This window comes from Hylobates moloch, unplaced genomic scaffold (genome assembly GCF_009828535.3).
Source record: "Hylobates moloch isolate HMO894 unplaced genomic scaffold, HMol_V3 SCAFFOLD_7, whole genome shotgun sequence".
Classification (NCBI taxonomy): domain Eukaryota; kingdom Metazoa; phylum Chordata; class Mammalia; order Primates; family Hylobatidae; genus Hylobates; species Hylobates moloch.
In genome coordinates, this window is record NW_026652282.1 from 124,678,097 (window position 1) to 124,699,899 (window position 21,803).

The 21,803-nt window shown below is 38.3% G+C and overlaps 1 protein-coding gene across 3 annotated transcripts in view; it reads right to left on the reverse strand.

Annotated features, from left to right (window-relative positions):
* Positions 1 to 21,803, reverse strand: part of GABRA3 (gamma-aminobutyric acid type A receptor subunit alpha3) — a 267,252-nt gene that overhangs the window by 22,816 nt on the left and 222,633 nt on the right. For all 3 annotated transcript variants that reach the window (XR_009214353.1, XM_032757751.2, XM_058441782.1), the window contains exons 8-9: positions 12,728 to 12,880; positions 4,926 to 5,137 (exon numbers count right to left, since the gene is read on the reverse strand). Coding sequence is in view for 2 of the 3 variants with exons in the window: in XM_032757751.2 (XP_032613642.1) it covers positions 4,926 to 5,137; positions 12,728 to 12,880 (365 nt within the window). In the remaining variant the exon portion in view is untranslated. The remainder of the gene's footprint in view (positions 1 to 4,925; positions 5,138 to 12,727; positions 12,881 to 21,803) is intronic.

Below are 21,803 nucleotides of genomic sequence, written 5' to 3' on the forward strand. Positions count from 1 at the left end.
CCGGAGTAGCTGGGACTACAGGCGCCCGCCACCGCGCCCGGCTAATTTTTTTGTATTTTTAGTAGAGACGGGGTTTCACCGTGGTCTCGATCTCCTGATCTCGTGATCCGCCCGCCTCGGCCTCCCAAAGTGCTGGGATTACAAGCGTGAGCCACCGCGCCCGGCCTCCTCTCACATTTTATCTAATGCCTGATCATAATACAGATCAAAAATAAATTTTAAAATCAGTTATATTATTTTAAAACTGTTTTATGCTCACCCATTCTAGCTTTAGGAAGCAAAAAGGTTTAATATGTCTCCCTAGTGGAAGAAAAAATAAACTAAGTTATTATTAAATTCTAATATTTTCCCTTCCAATGCACTTCAAATTTTTTTCCGTTGATCTCACTATTAGTTGCTCTGCATTGTAGCAGTGCAGACAAAGCATAGCACCCGTACATTAGAGATCCATTTTTATGCATTCCATCTTTTTTTTCAATTCTCATAATATGCTTCTTGAGATAAATGGACTGACCATAGAGACTAAAGAGGAAGACTGAGATCACTATCTTTGCAAAATAGTTTTATAATATTCTTTTTGTTCTCTCTATTTAAAATTTTAGCACTTTTTAAATGGAGAAATGGTCATCATTTCTGATGTCTAGTTCTAGAGTTTCTAACAATCTATTTGAGTCCTCTGTCTTCAAACCACTTCTACTCCTCTTGCTGGCCATAAAAAAAAAAAAAAATCTGTCTCATTTTTTATAAAACATCATGGAAGCCTTGCAGGTATCTAAAAATAGCAATAATCATCCCCCTGAGGCATTTGTCCCTCCTCTAGTGTAGTTACCAAACTGGAACAGTGTACTCTAAACATGGGCCAACCAGTACATAATAAAAAGGGCTTATCCTCTCGCTAGTTCTAGGTGATTCTTAACTCAGACCCAAATCAAATAGGGCTTATCCTCTCACTAGTTCTAGGTGATTCTTAATTCAGACCCAAATCAAATTGAGCTTTTCCAGAGTTGTACCACAAAGTAGGCATACATTAGATTTGCATTTTCTTCATATCCTAGCATTTTATTTTCAATGTTTAATTGTTAAGCTTTTTTAATCCCAGATCTATTTTTTGTACCTATGTGTAAGAATTTATATTTGATTTAGCAAATGTTAATATTTTAATTTAAGCTTGTCCTTTCAAATTTAGAAATCCTCTTTGATTCCTAATTCAGAAAATACTCATTCCCCAACCAATATTCATTAATACCAGCTTATAAATTTGAGTCTTCTACCCTATATGTCTTCATTTAGTCATTAATAACAACATTTGAAAAAGCGGGGTCAAAGACAAAGTCCTGTAGTGTATCCCCAGGGACCTCCATTCAGTTTGGTGTCTGTCAGTCCATCAGTTAATTAATTAATTAATTAATTAATTAATTTAGAGACAGAGTCTCTCTCTGTTGCCCAGGCTGGAGTGCAGTGGCGCAATCTCGACTCACTGCAACCTCCACCTCCTGGGTGCAAGTGACTCTCTCGTCTCAGCCTCCCAAGTAGCATGCTACCATGCCTGGCTAATTTTTTGTATTTTTGTAGAGATGGGGTTCTGCCATGTTGGCCAGGCTGGTCTTGAACTCCTGACCTCAAGTGATCTGCCTGCTTTGGCCTCCCAAACTGTTGGGGTTACAGTTGTGAGCCACCGCATCCAGGGCCATCAGTTAGTTCTATTTGATTTGAATTGGTCAACCAACTACATCAGCCTAATTGTACTATTTTTTTCCACCTTCCTTCCTTCCTTCCTTTATCTCTCTCTCTCTCTCCTCTCTCTCTTCTTTTTTTTATTTGACAGCATCTTACTCTGTCCCCCAGGCTGGAGTGCAGTGGTGCGACCTTGGCTCACTGCAGTCCGAACTTCTCGAGCTCAGATGATCCTCCCACCTCACCCTCCTGACTAGTTGGGAATACAGGCATGTGCACCCATGCCCAGATAATTATTAATTTTTTCTGTAGAGATGGGATTTTACCATGTTGCCCAGGCTGGTCTCAAATTCCTGGGCTAAAGCAATCTGCCCTCTTCGTGAGCCACCACATCCAGCCTGCTTCCTTTTCTTCATGGAGGTATAATTTTTTAAAACTTAGTCAAATGTTTTATTAAAATCTATGACATTTTCTGGTCCACTAGTCCAATAAACTGTTGATAAATGCTCATGAGGTTAGATAATTTCTTATTAGTGAACTCAAGCTGTATATCACTGATTGCTGCAAACTGCTCCTAAAATATCTATCTGTTTAATAGTATATTTTAGGGAACTTCCAGTTTAATATGTCAGAGTAAGGATACCTTTGTTCACTTTTCCTCTCTGCAACCAACCAAAAACAGTAAGATGAGAAATAAAAACCAAAATTCTATCTTTGGTGAAACTTAATAGCTTTTATAACCTTAATCCCAAAAAGTAAGGGCTCAGAAGTGAAGTGAAAGTGAAAGTGAAGTGCAGTGAAAATCAGATCAGGGTGAAGATGACACTGTGGATACCTGCTGCTCTAGATTTCAGGTCAAGGATAGTGTCCCAAAAGTGTGTGGCATGACCTGACAAAGGAAAGAAACAATCCCTGTTTTGAAATAAAATCAGTTTTCAAACTGGTAATGAGAACATCCTGGAACTCTGACTACCACACAGTGGCAGAGGAGACAGAGACTGCAAAATTAAAGAATATAATACTATACATGCATACACATGCACAAGCACATACACAAACACACACAGAGACATGCACACAGACACCTGTATCAACATAGAGGGATTTCCTGTGAACAAGGGAAAGTTCTTACTAGTCGGAAGTAGAATCACAACTACAAGGAAGACTACTCGTAAGAGATTATACAGACAACAAGTGATGCTCAAACTACTCTCTAATACTCATTCTCAGCTACTCATTACTATCCTGCTAACTCTCTCAGTTACTCCCCCAATGATACTTCCATACATAACAAGAGTAGTAAAAAAATTCTCTAATGCAACTTCAAGTAATAATTGAAGACAAACTATCATGCGACTAATACAAACTTTGTTACAAAAGGAAGAAAATGACCAATTGAGTATTGTAATCAATGTCTTCATGGAGTCATCAGAAAAAGAGAATGTGACCCATGGATTGTACAAAAGCTCAACTATTATTTAAGTATAAACACAATAGACAATGATTTTATACATTCAAAACAGAAGGAAATATGGTTCCCATGAGACCATCTTAAAGAAACTTATAGAAGATAGCTACACATACTAGGGCCTTTGGGAAGGTGGGGGGAAGAAGGAGGGAGAGGATCATTAAAAATAACTCATGAATATTAGGTTTAATATCTTGGTGATAAAATAATCTGTACAGCATACAGCCAACCCCCATGACACAATTTTACCTATATAACAAACCTGCACTTGTACCCCGAACTTAAAAGTTAAAAAAAGGAATTGATGTAAATATACAGTGAATAGAAATGATAGATAAAAGGACGATTTTAAGAAAAGAACCCATTTACATGTAGATCTATGACTAAACAATTATAGGATTTACAATTGCATGGAAGGATGTAAGTGTTATAAAATGTAATAATGGAGCAGTAGTAGTATAGCAAACAGAAGTTAGGAGATGATAGGAACTGGTAGAGAGAAGGAGAGGTAGGAGTGGGTGTGTACTGATTTCCTTATATTCTTCGTGGGTGGGGGGCTAACAGACCCTGTTCCTAGCGATAAACCAAGTTATAGAGGAATAAATATACTTTAAGGGTACAAAGGTAACAACTAGATTAAGTACAATAAAACCAAGCAAAAAATCCTATGGTAGAGTAGATTAAGGAAGTAGAACTACACTTATCTCTTCATAATTTATAGCAAGGAGTTAATAAATTTTATCTAAATAAGTAGTTAAAAATTATTCAAATTTTGCCAACTCACCAATCTATACTCTATGCAATACATGTTTTCTCCTAATTTGAAAAATCATTATCGTTTCTCTTCTCCATGATTATTTGAGGAGTACCAGGATGGTCCTGAGATCACATTTGCCAGTTCCTCTTAGCATATTTTGATAATCTTCATCTAGTTCTAGCGACCTGAACTTATTTAAAGCAGCCAGGGACAACGACCTTGATTTCACTGTATTCATGTTTTATTCCTATCAATTTAGTTGGTTTAATAATTTTAATCTCTCTTCTTCCTTCCCAACAATGCACCAATCCAATCAACATTTATTCAGCTTTTACTGTGAGTCAGATGCTATGCAAGGATGTTGGCTAGCTAGAAATAAGATGCAGACAAGCTCTTGCCCTCAAAATGTTCACAGTCTAGTGAGAAGAAGACAAAAACTAATATAAATAAATTATTTTAATATCAGGAGCACCCATGCCTCAATAAAAGATAAATCTGTGAATGATTCCAGAAAGGCTCTATGGAGAAAGTAGCATTTCAGTTGGGACTTGAAGAATGAGTAGGTCTTTAACAGGCATGGGAAAAAACAAAGAGCATTCCAGGTACAGAATGCAAAATAAGCAGACATAGAAGGAAAGATGATCATTTTGTTTTGACTATAATTTGAATATACTGGAAAGAGGGGCAGAGGTGGCCTTAGAGATTGTACTTTGGGTTGAAGATAGAGTCCAAGCCTTTGAGTGACTTTGTAAGTACCAATGGGTGCCCCTTGAGTCTAGCAGCACCACATTTAGGTTTGATCCTTCACCACAAGACATCAACCCTCCATGATACCTGCCCTCTTTTCTTTGCCCTCAGACAACATGCCAGATTGCCAAGAAGCACTCCAGTTGAGAATTGGATTGATGACCCCAGTGAATAGCACATAGCCCTGCCCAGTTCTTGCAGGCTATAGGCTGCCCACTCCTGGTCCCAATACAGGTCTCTCAGGGGGTGCTTCTCAGTTCCTCTTTTGCTATATCTCACCTTCATCTCCAGGGCCTCTGGCACCTTCTTGCCTTCCCAAGCCCAACTCCGCTTGGTGAAATAGTTGACAGTGGCAAATTCAATCAGTGCAGAAAATACAAAGGCATAACAGACGGCTATGAACCAGTCCATGGCCGTCGCATATGCCACTTTAGGTAAGGAATTTCTGGCACTGATACTCAAGGTGGTCATGGTAAGCACAGTGGTGACACCTGAGGAGAGAAAAGATGAGAACCAGTTGCAACTGGAAGACATTGAGAGCTTATTCGATGAAATCACTAATTTCCTATTTGAAAGGAGAAGATTTACCCCACTCAAAATGGCCCCTTTAAAATAAAATAAAATTTTAAAAAAACACCAGACAATCAAATCTGATGGGTCCACCTAGTAACCAGCCCATCCCAATTGGCAGAAGACTATATAGGCATCTGCAATGGATTACATTTAATTGTTGTCCTCTAGCTTCTGCTTAAACATTTCCGTTAAAGAGCAGGTAGTCCATTTCATTGTAAGAGAGCATTTCAATTAGAAAAAAAACTAGCTCATGAACTGAAATCTGGCTTCTTCTAGCTACTGGTCCACAGACCGATCTTGGAGTTTCTTCTGTGGCCATGCAAGGGAAAAAAAATCTGCTCCTTACTCTCCAGAACAGACCTTCAGAGACCTAAAAGGGTTATGGTCCCTTGCGAAACTGCTCGTCTTCAGAATGAACATGGAGATTCAAGTTCACCTAATGAACTCCTTTTCTTGTTTACTTCCTTCCCTATCCTGTTTTTTTTGTTTTGTTTTGTTTTGATTTCTGAATAGCCCAGAACTGAGCCCAAGACTCAGGACATGGTCGGAATTCAGTAGGATGCTTACTTCCTTAATTTTGGACACTCTTCTGATAATGCAGCAAACTATTGTGGAAAGTGGTTCTGTAGCTGCATCACACCCTAGGTCCCTACTGGGCTTTGTGAACGATGAAAACTATTCCGAAATCTGTTTCTCGTGAGTTTTTGCCAAATCCAAGCTTGTCTTTAGATCAATTGATTCTTTTTTGGGGGGAGTGTTATTCTAAATTCAAGGCTTTATTTACATTTAAATTATATTTTACATTTTTTCTAATCTTTTCATATTTTAGATATGCATGTGAATATATATATATATATATAAAATTGTGATTAACGGTATAAGCTTTAGAGTCAGAATGAACTAGGCTGAAAACTGAGCAACCTCACCTACTAGTAATATGACCTTGAATAAGGTGTTTTACCCCAGACAGCCTCAGTTTATCATGTGTAAAAGGGGGGTAATAACACCAGATAATACAGAGATTTGTTAGGGATTGAAGATTATATATATATATATTTATACATATATATATATACACACACACATAAAGTCTATAGTATAATACCTGACACAGAGTAATCATTCCATAAATAGTAGCTTCTATAATTAACATGACTATTGTCTTTACTGTTGTTAGAACAATAGTGTTGTCATACTATATAATTAATTATAATAGTATAAGTGTAATCAGCGTTAACAACAATATTATCAGAATAATTTTACAATTGCTAGTGGTGTTTTTCTAGTCTCAATGAGTACTACACTAGAAGTTAGATGTTCTGAGTGCTCCCACTTACTTGCTTTATATCTTAGGCAATTTCTTTATTCTCTCTGTGCCTCCATTTTGCTCATCTATGAATATTCCCTACTGTCTCTGTTCCCCAGGATTTTAATAAAGCAGTAGATGTACAAAGTCATTCAAACTTGAGGAAGGGGAAATGGTCAGAATGTCTTTCTGAGAGTTGGCATGCTGAAGAGGATGGAGAAAGTGAGCCTCCTTAGCCCGGGTCAAGTGGGGCATGGAATGAATTCCTAATGAGGTGAAAGAGGCTATATGCGAAATCTGGGGCTTCCTTTTCTATCTTGGTCTGCTGTAGTACCTTACTTATATATTTGCTATATAAACGAAAATCCAGACTGCAAAAGACTCCGTACAATTTCAACAGAAATACCCTAGGAGTACCTTTGCACCAACTAGGCAGGGAGTCATCAAGGCTGATTAGCCAAAACACATTTTAAGCCATGTAAGGAATCTGCCACATAGCTAATACTTATTAACAAACTCTCTGAATCTGTAACCTGGTAATCTCTGAGAATGGATCCAGGCCTTGAAAACCTTCAGATCATACCAACCAAGTAGTTACTTAATGGGAGAAACAAGCTACTTTATAAATGGTTATTAGCAAATGCAGTTGTCCACTCTGACACATTCATAGCAGTGTGCTGCTAGTGCTTAGATGGAGAGAACTGTATTGCAACATAAGTGTTTCTGTGCCATATCTCAGTAGAGATTTTTAGAGCTCTAGTCTCTAGGGCTTAATTAAAACTGTCAACTTTTTGGAAAGCTCTTAGCTAGTCAGAGCTGGTAGGGCTCTCAATCAAGCCTTTGGTACACTTCATGGATGGACAAAGAGATTCTTGGCATTTTAAAAGATATTCAGCCTGTCACCAGTGCTTCTCTTTCAAGACTAGAAAACATTTCTGAAAAGGCTTAGGTAGAACTTACTGTCCTCCCTCGTCTCCTTTGAGCACTTCTAGTGCACTTACGTGATGACATGTGTTTCTTATACCAAACCACATCTGTGATGAGTGGAAAGGACTTTAATTCTCAGGCACAGCCAAGTAGCCCACTGTACCACATTTGTTCCCATCGGAGTTAATAATGTACTTTTCTTATGGTAATTATTAAATATATTGTTATTATTATTAATGTAGCTCTTATTGTCTTCTTTTCTCCAACATTGCTAACTGTCTGTTTTGTGCCTTATACAGAGTTAAGTCCTAAGGATAAAAAATTTAGATATTTCAGACCACAGCATTCAAAATGAGTACCCATTCTCCCCTTAGGAGATAATCAAAATTAATCACATTTCATATATCTGTTTACCTCAGACACTACCACAAGGGCAAGGATATTTGTTAATTCACTTTCAGTCAGGCTTAATTCTGTTATACAAAGTCCTATCTGACCCTATCACCCATACACTTAGGAACCCTTTATCGCAAACTCTTCTTACTGCCCAACTCTGCTACTCTATGACTGGTGAGTCCAGCTATTTTCTCAACCCCTTCTCTGAATGCATAACCCCTTTTTGGTCTTAACTGAAACCTGATTCTCCTCTTGAATACACTGTTTTGGTTCTCAAAATGTGGTTGATAATTCAGAATCAAGAGCTCAAGAAGTGCAATCCATATTTTCTTTGATGTCTAGTGCTTCTTAGACCATTACTGGATCACACTGTTGTGTAACCTGTGCTCTTTTGAGACGTCTACCATCTGGTGATACCCCTTTCTGCCCTTTCTCATAAGTATCATCTATAGAATACTCCCATCTCCCCAAAGATTACTTTGTGCCCATGCCATCCCCTCCTTGGTCCTAGGTAACCACTGATGTGCTTTCATTTTCTATGGATTAGATTTTTCTCTTAGAGTTTCGTATAAATATTTTACAGTATGTACTCACTTGTGTCTGGCTTCCTCCACTCAGCATATTTTTAGGTTCATTCATGTTGTTGCATCTATCGGTGGCTTGTTCCTACTAATTTCACAGCAGCATTCCATTGTATTGATATTACCTAATTTGTTTATTCATTCACCCAGTAATGGATATCTGGATTGTTTCCAGTGTTCAACTTTTGTGAATAAAGATATTGGGATGATTTACATATAAGTCTGTGTGAGTATATGCTTTCATTTCTCTTGGTAAATACCTAAAGAATGGAACTACAAGATTATATAGTAAGCATATGTTTAACTTTATATGGCATTGCCGAACTGTTTTCTAAAGTAATTTTACCATTTAACATTCCCAGTAGATGTATGAGAGTTTCAGTCAGCATGCAGCCTTGACTTAAAAAATAAAATATAATATAATAACTTTAGGCCAGTTGCGGTGGCTCCCACCTGGAATCCCAGCCCTTTGGGAGGCTGAGGCGGGTGGATCACAAGGTCAGGAGTTTGAGACCAGCCTGGCCAACATGGTGAAACCCCATCTCAACTAAAAATACAAAAATTAACCAGGCATGGTGGCGCACGTCTGTAGTCCCAGCTACTCGGGAGGCTGAGGCAGGAGAATTGCTTGAATCCAGGAGGCAGAGGTTGCAATGAGCCGAGATAGCACCACTGCACTCCAGCCTGGGCAACAGGGCGAGACCCGCCTCAAAAAATAAAATAAAATAAATAACGTTAATTGATACTTTAACACTTTTCTCTGATAGTGAAAGTCCTTGGAACATTTTATCTCCATATACCCCCATCTCAACAGATATATATTACGTTATGTTCCAGTATTTTATTCTAAATATATTGTTTAACCAATAAGCCACTGTTACCATTTCATACATTCAGTGCTTATTTTAGCCATTCTAGTATTTAAAGTGATGTCTCCATGAGGTTTTAGTTTGCATTTCCCTAATTTAAAAAAAGATGATGTTAAGGATCCTTTCACATGATTATGGGCATTTGTATATATTCTTCGGTGAAGTATCTGTTTACATCTTTTGACCATTTTAAAAATTGGATTCTTTGTCCTTTTATTATCGAATTTTAGGAGCTTTTTATATTTTCAGAATATATAAATATTTCAAAATATATTTTTTTAGGTCTGCACAGATATAGTGTGCTTTATCTCAGGATATGGCTTGCCATTTCATTACCTTAATGTTATCCTTTGATGAGCAGAAATTTTGAATTTTGATGAAGTCCAATTTATTAGTTCTTTTCCTTATTGTTATTATGTTTTTGTGAACTAAGGAATTTCTGTCTACCAAAGGGTGCACAGATATTGCCTTATATTTTCTTCTAAGATAATCATATTTTTAACTTTTGTATTTAAATCCACGATCAATCTCAAATTCTCTGCAGTGCCATCTTTATCATAAATCAAGTTTCCATATATATGGCTGTATTTTAGGCTTTCTTATTTTCTTTAAAAATCTTTTGAGACAGGGTCTCACTCTGTCACCCAGGCTGGAGTGCAGTGGCATGATCATGGCTCATGGCAGCCTCAACCTCCCAGGCCCAAGCAATCCTCCCACCTCAGCCTCCCAAGTATCTGGGACCACAGGGATGTGCCATCACGTCTGGCTAATTAAAAAGAAAAAATTTAAGACAAAGTCTCCCTGTGTTTCCCAGGCTGGTCTTGAACTCCGAGGCTCAAGCAGTACTCCCACTTCAGCCTCTGAAAGTGCTGGGATTACAGGCATGAGCTGCCACTCCCCATCTCTCTACTTTGTTCTTTTTTAGAAGGATATATTGGCTATTCTTGCTTTTTTTCTTACATAAACAATTCTGCAATCACTTTTTGTATAAACATTTTAACATGCAGGTTCTCACATCAGTGCAATTAATGTAAATATAAATTCTAAATTAATGTGAGGCCAAGTTTGAATTAGCAAATGAATTATCAAGGAATCTCATATTTCACACAAAGCCCAGGCCAAAAGAAATATGCTTCTTTATTGTCTCTTTGCACTGGTAAGTGTATTTTTCTAGTACTCCCTTGCATTGAAAGCGTTAACTCTTCAATGATATTGAATTTATGGGACGTGTCCTTGTATTAATTTCCTTTGGTTTATGTAACAAATTATCAAAAATTTAGTTGCTTAAAACAACTAAATGCCTTCTTACAATTCTTGATGCTAGAAGGCTGAAATTAGTTTCACTGGTCCAGTGTCAAGGTGTCAGCAGGGTTGCACTCCCTCTGGAGGCTCTAAAGGAATAATCTATTACCTTTTTCAGCTTCTAGAGCTGTATGACAGATTCCTTTACTCATGATCCCCTTCCTCTTTCTTCAAATCCAACAGCAGAGCATGTTCAAATCTTTCCTCCTTCTGCCATCACATTGCTTTCTCCTCCATAGTCAAATCTCCTTCTGCCTGATTCTTATAAGGATACTGTGATTGCCTTTAGGCCCCATTCCAGATAATTCAGAATAATCTCTCCATCTCAAGATCTTTTCTTTAATCATAACTACAAAGTTATTTTTGCTGTATAGGTCACACTCCCAAGTTCCAGGGACTAGAATACGGGTATCTTTGGGGACCATTATTCTGCCTACCACAATCTTAGTTGTAAATGCCTTTCTTTAAAAAGTCAAACTCTTGTTTACCAAGCCCAGGAGTCCATCTGCTTATCTTCCTGCCACAACAGCACAGTTAATGTGATTAATACTCAATTTCCAGTTTCTTCTTTCATTTGGGCCCCTGTGTATTTCCTTTAATTTCTTTTAAGCTCACGTTAAGACATTAGCTTAAGAGAATGGTTTTGGCCAGGTGCTGTGGCTCACACCTGTAATCTTAGCACTTTGGGAGGCTGAGGTGGGTGGATCATCTGAAGTCAGGAGTTGGAGACCAGCCTGGCCAACATGTTGAAACCCTGTCTCTACTAAAAATCCAAAAAAAAAAAAAAAAAATAGCCAGGCATGGTGGCGGGCACCTGTAATCCCAGCTACTCGGGAGGCTGAGGCAGGAGAATCACTTGAACCTGAGAGGCGGGGTGTTGCAGTGAGCCGAGAACGCTCTATTGCACTCCAGCCTGGGCAACAAGAGTGAAACTCTGTCTCAAAAAAAAAAAAAAAAAGGAAGGAAAAATGAAAAAGAATGGTTTCTATGTTTTATCTAGCTTTTCTAGGATTTTATAAAGGAAGCTTTTCAGGGTACCTAGTTTGTTACATTTCCCAAAGTGAGCATATTTAACCCACTCTCATACAGCTTCAGCTCCCTCCACTTCACTAGAACTGTTCTTTCAAGATCCCTAACAGCCAAGTATATCACAATACCCAACAGACAGTTTCTGTCTGCATCTCATGTAAACTCAGTACAATTCAACCCACATGAGTATTCTCTGCTTCTTGAAATACTTTCCTCACTTGACTTCCATGATATCACATTCTTTTGATTATTCTTTCTTTTTCCTACTTTACAGGTCACTCTTTCTCTTTCTCCACTGCTATCTCCTACAATACCTGACCTACAATGCTACTACTTCCAAACTATAATTTACTTTTTATTTCACTACCCAGTAAAACTTCAGGATGTTGGTAGAAACACCTTCTATGTGGATACCAAGTACACTCAAGTATATGCCTCAAAGGTATCATTGCCATGGAGGCAGTTTAGTAGCTGAAAAAATTAATATGTATTTCCGACAGTGGGGAAAATAGGAAATGTTTTATATGTTTTAAGTCTGTGAGGAAAAAGTGCTAATGATATGCAAATGTCTTCCTAGACATCAGTATACTCATGATGAAGAAAATGCCTTTGATTGTGGGTACTATTAAGAAATCCTTTAAACTTTGTGTGGCCTTTACACAATATCAGATAATTCATACTTTCAAAAAGGCTAGAGAAGAAGCCACAAAGTCACTCATACAAAAACAGCAGATCTTAACAAAGCCCCCAGTCCAATACTCTGTTCAGACAGCTTGGCTTCTAACCCTTTAACTTCTCCACTGTATGCACTAAATTCCTCTCTTTTTCACTAAAGGATAATTCCCTCTCCAGCTTTGGGGGCAAGCAGGACTGAAATGGGAAGCATTTCAGTATCTTACTGGTCCAACAGTCTTCTTATTCTAACTTCCTCCTTAAGAATTCAGTCGTCTAAAACTCCATGGTCTGATGATTCAGTTACTCCTGCTAGGCACAGGCATTTCTCCCATTCTCTCCAGGAATCATTCTTCCACCTTTCTCACCTCTACTGTGACTCTGCATGATAAGACTTTCCCTTACGCTCCATAAATTATCACTCACCAAAGACTGTACGGGCAGGAACAGACTCTCTGTTGAGCCAGAACGACACTTGTGACAGAATGACAGTCATGATACATGGCAAGTAGGTCTGGATCACAAAGTAGCCAATTTTTCGCTTGAGATGGAAGTGGGTTGTCATGACGACATATTCTCCTAAAGAGAGAGTAAAATTAGGCAGTATGTAGCTACATAAACATTGCTAAATCAAGTTGGGCCCCAATTCAATTCACAAAGCTCTTTAATCTTATATTCAATATTCCAGCATCTCCCAAGTTCATATAACCAGAGCCCTTTAATAATCACAAGTTAGTGTGTTTTTTGTGTGCGTGTGAAAAAACAATGCTATCAGTGTACCAATACAGCTTGCTCAGAACAATTTCGACACAATTCATTCAAGTAAATTAATGTTCTCATTTAAATAATAATAAAATAAAAATCTCTTCTACAGCACTTGCTATGTGATAGGCACTCATTTAGCACTTTAACATAATATTTAATCTTCACAGGAACCCTATGAGGTAGGTACTATTGTTATCCTCATTTTATAGCTCAAGAAACTGAGGCAAGGAGAGATGGAGCAACTTGCATAAGGTTACACAGCTAGTAATTAGTAAAGCCCAAAGTCAAGCCCAGGTAGGTTGTCCACAGTTCATGCTTTTTAACCATTATGCTCTGCTGTTCTAATGTACTTACTTGGTTAGACCCAAAAGTTCACATAGCAGAACGTGAACTGACCTACATTATCCCACTCCTAAAATAAGAGTGAGCACTTACTGCACTTTTACTGTGTGCCAAAATATTTTCTGAGTGTTTGTGGATTGTTAACTTTATATCCTCCTAACAGTTCTGTGAGATAGGTACTAATAATTACCGCATGTTGTTAAATGTATTAGTCAATTCTCCCTCTTACTGGATTTGTCAGCAGCATTTTATGCAGTTGATCCTTCTTCCCTCTTGTAATCACTCTTCACAGACCCTCTAGGCCATGATGCTTTTCTGGTTTCTCTCCTACTTCACAGACCATTCCTCCAAAGTCTCCTTTACTGTTCCTTTTAATTTCTAAACACTGGAGGATGTCAAAGCTCTGTACTTGTACTTCTTTTTTCTGTCTCACTCAGACACCGGCAATTCTCATCCAGCCTGTGTCTTTAATAACTTAAACTCTAATAACTCCCCAATGTATAACTTCTACCTGGGCTTCTTACTTGTTGTGGGTTGAATTGTGTCCCTCAAAAAGATATGCTGAAGCCTTAGGCCCTGTTACCTCAGACCGTGGCCTTGTTTGGAAATAGTGTTATTGCAGATGTAGTTAGTTAAGATGAGGTCATGCCGTACTGGAGTAGGGTGGGCCCCTCATCCAACATGACTAGTGTCCTTAGAAGAGAGCACCATGTGAAAACACAGACACACAGGGAGAAGGATATGTAAAAAGCAGGCAGAGGGCTGGGCACAGTGGCTCAAGCCTGTAATCCCAGCACTTTGGGAGGCCAAGGCGGGCAGATTACAAGGCCAGGAGATCGAGACCATCCTGGCTAACACGGTGAAACCCCATCTCTACTAAAAATACAAAAAATTAGCCGGGTGTGGTGGCGGGCGCCTGTAGTCCCAGCTACTAGGGAGGCTGAGGCAGGAAAATGGCGTGAACCTGGGAGGTGGAGGTTGCAGTGAGCCAAGATCGGGCCACAGCACTCCAGCCTGGGCAACAGAGCGAGACTCCGTCTCAAAAAAAAAAAAACAAAAAAGAAACACACAAGCAGAGATTGGAGTGGTGCAGCTGCAAGCCAAGGAATGCTAAAGGTTACAGCCACCACCAGGAACTAGGGAGAGGCAAGGGACAGATTTTCCCCCTCAGAATCTCTAGAAAGAACTAACCTTCTTGATGCTTTCATTTGAGACTTCTAGCTTTAACTGTGAGACACATTTCTGTTAAGTTGCACAGTTTGTGGTACTTTATTATAGGCGCCTTAATATTCTCTACTCAACTCTAAGATTTATATATTAGACATCACTACTTGACTTAACATGAAAATCAAGATTTTGGTTTTCACTCTCCCCATCCCCAACACCCATTCAAAATGGCTCCCCCAAGAGACTTTCCACTGACTTCTCAACCCCACCGTGTTCTGTTGCTCTCTCTCTCACTTGCTCTCCTTCCCTCCCTCCTTTGTCTCTCACACATTTACACACACACACACACACATAACACACACAAAATCAATCAATCAGCCAACTCTTGCAGTTCTTTCTCCAAAATATTTCCATAATTTGACCACTTCTCAGCACCTCTACTGCTACCACCCTGGTCTAAGCCACCATCATGTCTCACCTAGAGTACTGGAATAGCTTTCTAACTGGTCTCCTTGTTCTGTCCTTGACTCCTCTTCAATGCATTCATAGTACAGCTGCCAGAAATTATCTTATTAAAACATAAGTCAGATCTTGTCTGTCTTCTGTTCAAGACTATCCAATGGTTTACCATCTCTCAAAGAGTAAAAGCCAGATTCTCCAAAATAGTCCCCAAAGACCCTTGCGATATGCCTGCTCTAATAGCACTCTTATCAGAGCTTCTTATTTTTCACCACTCTTCCTCCACCCACATTTGGTTTTGGCAGGATTCACAAATGAGGCAATTTCCCACTTTTCTACTCTACCCACTCCCTTGTACCTAAACCTAGGAAGCACCATCTGGTCATCCAAGGCTCAATATACAACCCATATTGAATATGTATTCACATCTTGGCTTGTTTATGTGAACACAAAAAATACAAGTAGGCTTATTTTTAATTTAGCAAATTAAAAAATACAACTTTGGAGTTCCCATCTCTTTTCTTTCTCTCTGCTTCTTTTTTTCAATTATTTTCTTTCTTTGTTTTATCTTCTGTCTGTGTGCATCTCTACTTCTTTCTGTCCTTTCCGTTTCCTTCACTCTCTCCCCACTGAGAAGGCACTGGGGATTTGTTTTTCATGAGAGTTGGACTTTGATTAGCTTACGCAATTCTCCCTCTTTATCATCTCACATTTCCAAACCCTACCTATTAATCCTATCTCTGATCATGTGAAATATTTAATATATAAAAGATGTAATAAATATTCATAAATTAATTACATTCTGTGGATCTAAAAGGCAAAGCAAATGGACTTTGCAAAAGATTATCAAATTAACCATTTGCTTTGAATAACTGACTCAAAACGGTTGAACACATTGATTTTCCTCAATCCTCTCCTTTTGTATACTTCTTTCTTTCTCATTCTGTCTTGTTGTCTGTCTTCTGAAGAAGTGAAAGGAATTATGTTTAGTAAGAACTGACACCATTTACTAGGTTGCGAAGATTTCCCTGGTTTCTGTCCTTGTATTGGAGACTATCTGGGGTCCACTGTGAAATTGTCAAAGGGACAATGGAAAGACACTTTCGTATATTCACAAGTATTCACAACCTAGATCATTTTTATGGGTGGAACTTACAAGTGGACTTTTCGAAAGCTTAGCAAATTAATTTATTATGTCAATTAACTTAATCAGTTTTCTTAAACACAACTCTGATATTTTCCATCTCTGTATATCTTCTTCTCTGCCAAAGAGAGAACTGAAACTTTAATCAAATTGGAAGATTTTCACAATTCCCTCCATCCCACCTCCACCCTTTTGTCCCAGCTTATTAAGCTCATTATGTACCATCTGTGTTGTGTGTGTTGTATATGAAATATTCAAGTGTACAATATAAAACATACAATGCATATGTATTCATAAATTAGTTATTATCTATGTATCAGAAATGCAGAACAGTTTAGCTAAATAATGCTTTACGTAACTGACTATATTTTCCTGAAGTGGATTTGTTAGATTCTCTCCCTCCTTGCCCCTATTGCTGCGTCTCTCTGTCTTTCTTATTATGAAGGATGACCCTTTAAGTGATTTGGGGGAATTTTCTCCTGCCTTTGCACTTCAGCCTATTAAATTCCGTCTGTGTTAAATATGAAATATTTGATAATAGAATGTAAAACACATTCACAACTTAACTAGTTTCTAAGGTTTTGAAACACACAAGAGGATTTTTTAGCTTGGCAAATTAACTCATCATAAAAAAGTAAGTGGATATATTTTCTTAAATCTATCTTGGGTATTTTTCCCTCTCTCTATCTCTACTCCTTGTTCTTTATCTTGCCTCCTGTTTTCTTTTTATCTCCATCTCTCTGATTTTTCTTTATGTCCTGTTTTATGCATTATCTTTACTTACCTATGCTACACATCTAAAGAAATAATATATACAATGACAATAATAAAACTGTCATTCTAACAAATGATAAAATTTCTAGGAAAGATGGATATATAAGGATCACACATCCAAACTATTCTTTTAGAAAATTAATGTAATAACTCGCCAAATTAGGGAAAATAGGGGATGGTGTCAACAACTAGCCACAGACTTTGAGGAATTTCATTCATTTATTTAATACATGTTTGAATCTGGAGCAAAGAGCAGACGGCCTCTGCATGAAGCTAGTTCATACTGAGGACTGACAGCATTTGGAGAGAAAGCCAGCCATACCAATCAGAACATCCACGGATTGTGGGTCCTTTCTCTGGCCCAGATTTCCATTCATATTCTAGACCCTACATGGAAGAGTGTATGAAGCATTTAGAAAGGAATGCCCATAATTTATGGTCACAATAAAAACAATACATATATATGTAAGGTAATAATATTTATATGGTTCCTAAATCAATAGGTATAAAAGTATGTGCAGCAAAATGTCTCCCTCCCACACCTGCCCCCAAATTATCCATTTCACATCTCCTTCCTTTAGGTAACTACAATTAACAGCCTCTTGTGTATCTTCCTAGAAAGATTATGTGTGTGTGTGTGTGTATGTATATATACACAGTTTGAAAACACGTATCTACGATAATTAAAATAATGTGATACATATAAAGAATAGACAGAGAGACAACAATGAAAAAGAATAATATAGACACAGATTTATGCGTTTGTATGTGTATGTATGTGCACACATGTGGATTTAGTAGATGATAAAAGCAGCATCTCTCATCAATGAGGAAACACTTGATTATTCACTCACGGATACTGGTACATTTGGTTACCTCATAGTGCAAACCAAAAATAAAACTCCAGATTATATTCGAGATGTAAATTTTAAAAATGGAAATAATGCAGTTCCTAAAAGATGTAGGTAAAAAGTTGGAAAGATGTCCAATTCATATAGCAGACTGAGCAGCAACATTGACCTCCTGTTTCTCTTAAGACTTCATCAAGTGCCAGTGAAGACAGTAAAATAGAATAAACCCATCAGAAAGAAAACAACAGGAAAGAATGAATGAAAGAGCTCAAGAGAATTTTGGAATTCAGAAAGCGCTGATGGAGAAAGCAGGCCCCAGTGTAGATGAGAAGCAGCAGAGGGAGCTCAGCTTACAAGGGCGGTGCCTGCTGGCAACGCCCAGAGAGGACACAGGCCTGGGGGCTGCAGGGACAAAGGGAGAGGGTCTCAAGGATGGGAATGGGAAATAGGGACATTTCCTGCAGATCTGAACTCGGAAAAGTTACAAGCCCTACTTCCACAGGCACAAGGACGGTATCAATATGTTTACTCTCCCAGTGAAAAGAAAGATAACCTGAGTGCCTTCATCTAAAATACTCTGAAGGGTCTTTCTACAGAAAACTAGGGAAATTTAAGTGGTGGTAGGCCCTTAAAGAAGAAATGCAATCCCAACAAAAGACAGTATTCATACAGTCATAGTAATACAAATGTCCCTTGCTGGTTTTGAGCTTTTAAAATCAATCTATAGAGAAAGTATTGAAAGCTTAATTAGGGGCCTATAACGGTATTCGTTTTCTATTTATTGGTACTTTATCAAATTACCCCACACTTGTTGGCTTAAAACAGCACAAATTTATACTCTTATACTGCTGAAGGTCAGAAGTCTAAAATGGGTCTCACTGTGCTAAAATCAGGATGTAGGTGGGGCTGCCTTCACTTCTGGTGACTCTAGGGAAGAATAGGTTTTCTCATCTTTTTGGCTTCTCTGGGTAGTCCACATTTCTGGGCTTGTGGCCCCATTTGTCATCTTTCAAGCCAGCTGTAAAATATCTTCTATTCATTTTCTTTTTGACTCTGGTCTTCCTGCCTCTCCTTTATAAGGACTCTCATGGTTACATTATGCCCACTTGAATAATCCAGAATAATCTATTTTAAAATCAGCTGATGAGGCACCTTAATCCCCCCCTTTCCATGTAACCTAACGTGTTCACAGGTTCTACGGAATAGAATGTGGACATCTTTGGGGGGCCACTATTCTCTCTACCACAAGAACTAAGTGTATATTTTAATCTGTTTTTACAATGAAAGCAAACTTTTAGTTGGCAGAAGTTGGAAGAAAGAAGGTGAGGATATGAGGACAGAAGGGTTGATAGATCAATAAATATAGCTAACTATTTGATCCAGCTATCAATACTTGGAGGAAAGGAGAGGTAGGGGCAATGGAAGTGAGATAAGCACTCATATACCTTAGAGTAGGGAATCAATACTTCATCTCTAAGGGTGAAAAATAGCAGTATAAGCACATTATTTAGAACTATAGAGGGAACCATCAGAAGTAAAACATAAGTGGTTAAAATGGGAACTGCTCCTTTTCAGTATATACCTTTCTGTTATTTGATGTTTTAATTTTCTTTTCTTTCCTCCTTCCTTCCCTCCCTGCCTTTCTTCCTGCCTTCCTTCTTTCCTCACATCCTTCCTTCTAGATGCAAAGTAAAAAGGGAGTGATCCATGTAGTGATTATGTTTATAGACTCTGGAGCAAGTTTGCTGCCTTGTTTCCAAATCTTGCTCTACCACTTACCAACTGTGTGACCCTGAGAAAATTATTTAATCTGTCTGAGCCTCGATTTCCTTATCTATAAACCTCAGATAATACCACCACCCACCTCAAACTGTTGTTCAGGGCTTAAGTGAGTTAATACATGCCCTCAGGGAAATGCTTTGCACATATTACATGCTCAAAAATTGATCATTATTAATTCTACCACTATACCCATGTATTACTTTGATAAACAGTAAGAAAAGAAGGACAATATCTTGTTGCATAGGGCTGCCATAACAAAGTACTACACCCTGGATGGGTTAAAACGAAACAAATGTATTCTTTCACAGTTCTGGAGGCTGGAAGTCTGATATTGAGGTGTCAGCAGAGCTACACTCCCTCTGAAAATTGTAGGGAAATCCTTCCTTGCCTCTTCCTAGTTTCAAGTTGTTTTCTCACAATCTTTGGTGTTTCTCAACTTATAGAAGCATCACCCCAATCTCTGCCTTCATATTCACATGGTGTTCTCCATGTGCACGCGCGTGTGTGTGTGTCTCTATGTCCAAATTTCCCCTTTTTATAAGGACACCAGTCATATTGGATTAGGGCCCACTCCACCGCAGTATGACCTTATCTTAACTAATTACATCTGCAGTGACCCTGTTTCCAAATAAGGTCACATTTTGCAGTACTGGGGGTTAGGACTTAAACACATCTTTTCAGGGGACACAATTCAACCCATGATACCTGTGTTGGCAAGGGTGAGGGGAAATTGGCATGCCCATCACTGATAATAGGAGTGTGAATTGTTTAACCTTTCAGAACGGCAGTTTGTCAATATGTATCAATTTTTTTTAATGTGTCTACTTTCTGAAATAGCAATCTCAATATCCTGTCTGTATCTTAGGCGGATACTTAAACAGGAGCAAAATGCTACAGGGAAAAGAAAGGTCTTTACAGTGTTGTTTATAGCATTAAAACACAGAATGTTTATTGCGGCACTATTCACAATAGCAAAGACTTGGAACCAACCCAAATGTCCAACAACAATAGACTGGATTAAGAAAATGTGGCACATATACACCATGGAATACTATGCAGCCATAAAAAATGATGAGTTCGTGTCCTTTGTAGGGACATGGATGAAACTGGAAAACATCATTCTCAGTAAACTATTGCAAGGACAAAAAACCAAACACAATATCATGAAAATGGCCATACTGCCCAAGGTAATTTATAGATTCAACGCCATCCCCATCAAGCTACCAATGACTTTCTTCACAGAATTGGAAAAAACTACTTTAAAGTTCATATGGAACCAAAAAAGAGCCCTCATCGCCAGGTCAATCCTAAGCCAAAAGAACAAAGCTGGAGGCATCATGCTACCTGACTTCAAACTATACTACAAGGCTACAGTAACCAAAACAGCATGGTACTGGTACCAAAACAGAGACATAGATCAACGGAACAGAACAGAGCCCTCAGAAATAATGCCACATATCTACAACTATCTGATCTTTGACAAACCTGACAAAAACAAGCAATGGGGAAAGGATTCCCTATTTAATAGATGGTGCTGGGAAAACTGGCTAGCCATATGTAGAAAGCTGAAACTGGATCCCTTCCTTACACCTTATACAAAACTTAATTCAAGATGGATTAAAGACTTACAGGTTAGACCTAAATCCATAAAAACCCTAGAAGAAAACCTAGGCAGTACCATTCAGGACATAGGCATGGGCAAGGACTTCATGTCTAAAACACCAAAAGCAATGGCAACAAAAGCCAAAATTGACAAATGGGATCTAATTAAAGAGCTTCTGCACAGCAAAAGAAACTACCATCAGAGTGAACAGGCAACCTACAGAATGGGAGAAAATTTTCACAACCTACTCATCTGACAAAGGGCTAATATCCAGAATCTACAATGAACTCAAACAAATTTACAAGAAAAAAACAAATAACCCCATCAAAATGTGGGCAAAGGACATGAACAGACACTTCTCAAAAGAAGACATTTATGCAGCCAAAAAAACACATGCAAAAATGCTCATCATCACTGGCCATCAGAGAAATGCAAATCAAAACCACAATGAGATACCATCTCACACCAGTTAGAATGGCCATCATTAAAAAGTCAGGAAACAACAGGTGCTGGAGAGGATGTGGAGAAATAGGAACACTTTTACACTGTTGGTGGGACTGTAAACTAGTTCAACCATTGTGGAAGTCAGTGTGGTGATTCCTCAGGGATCTAGAA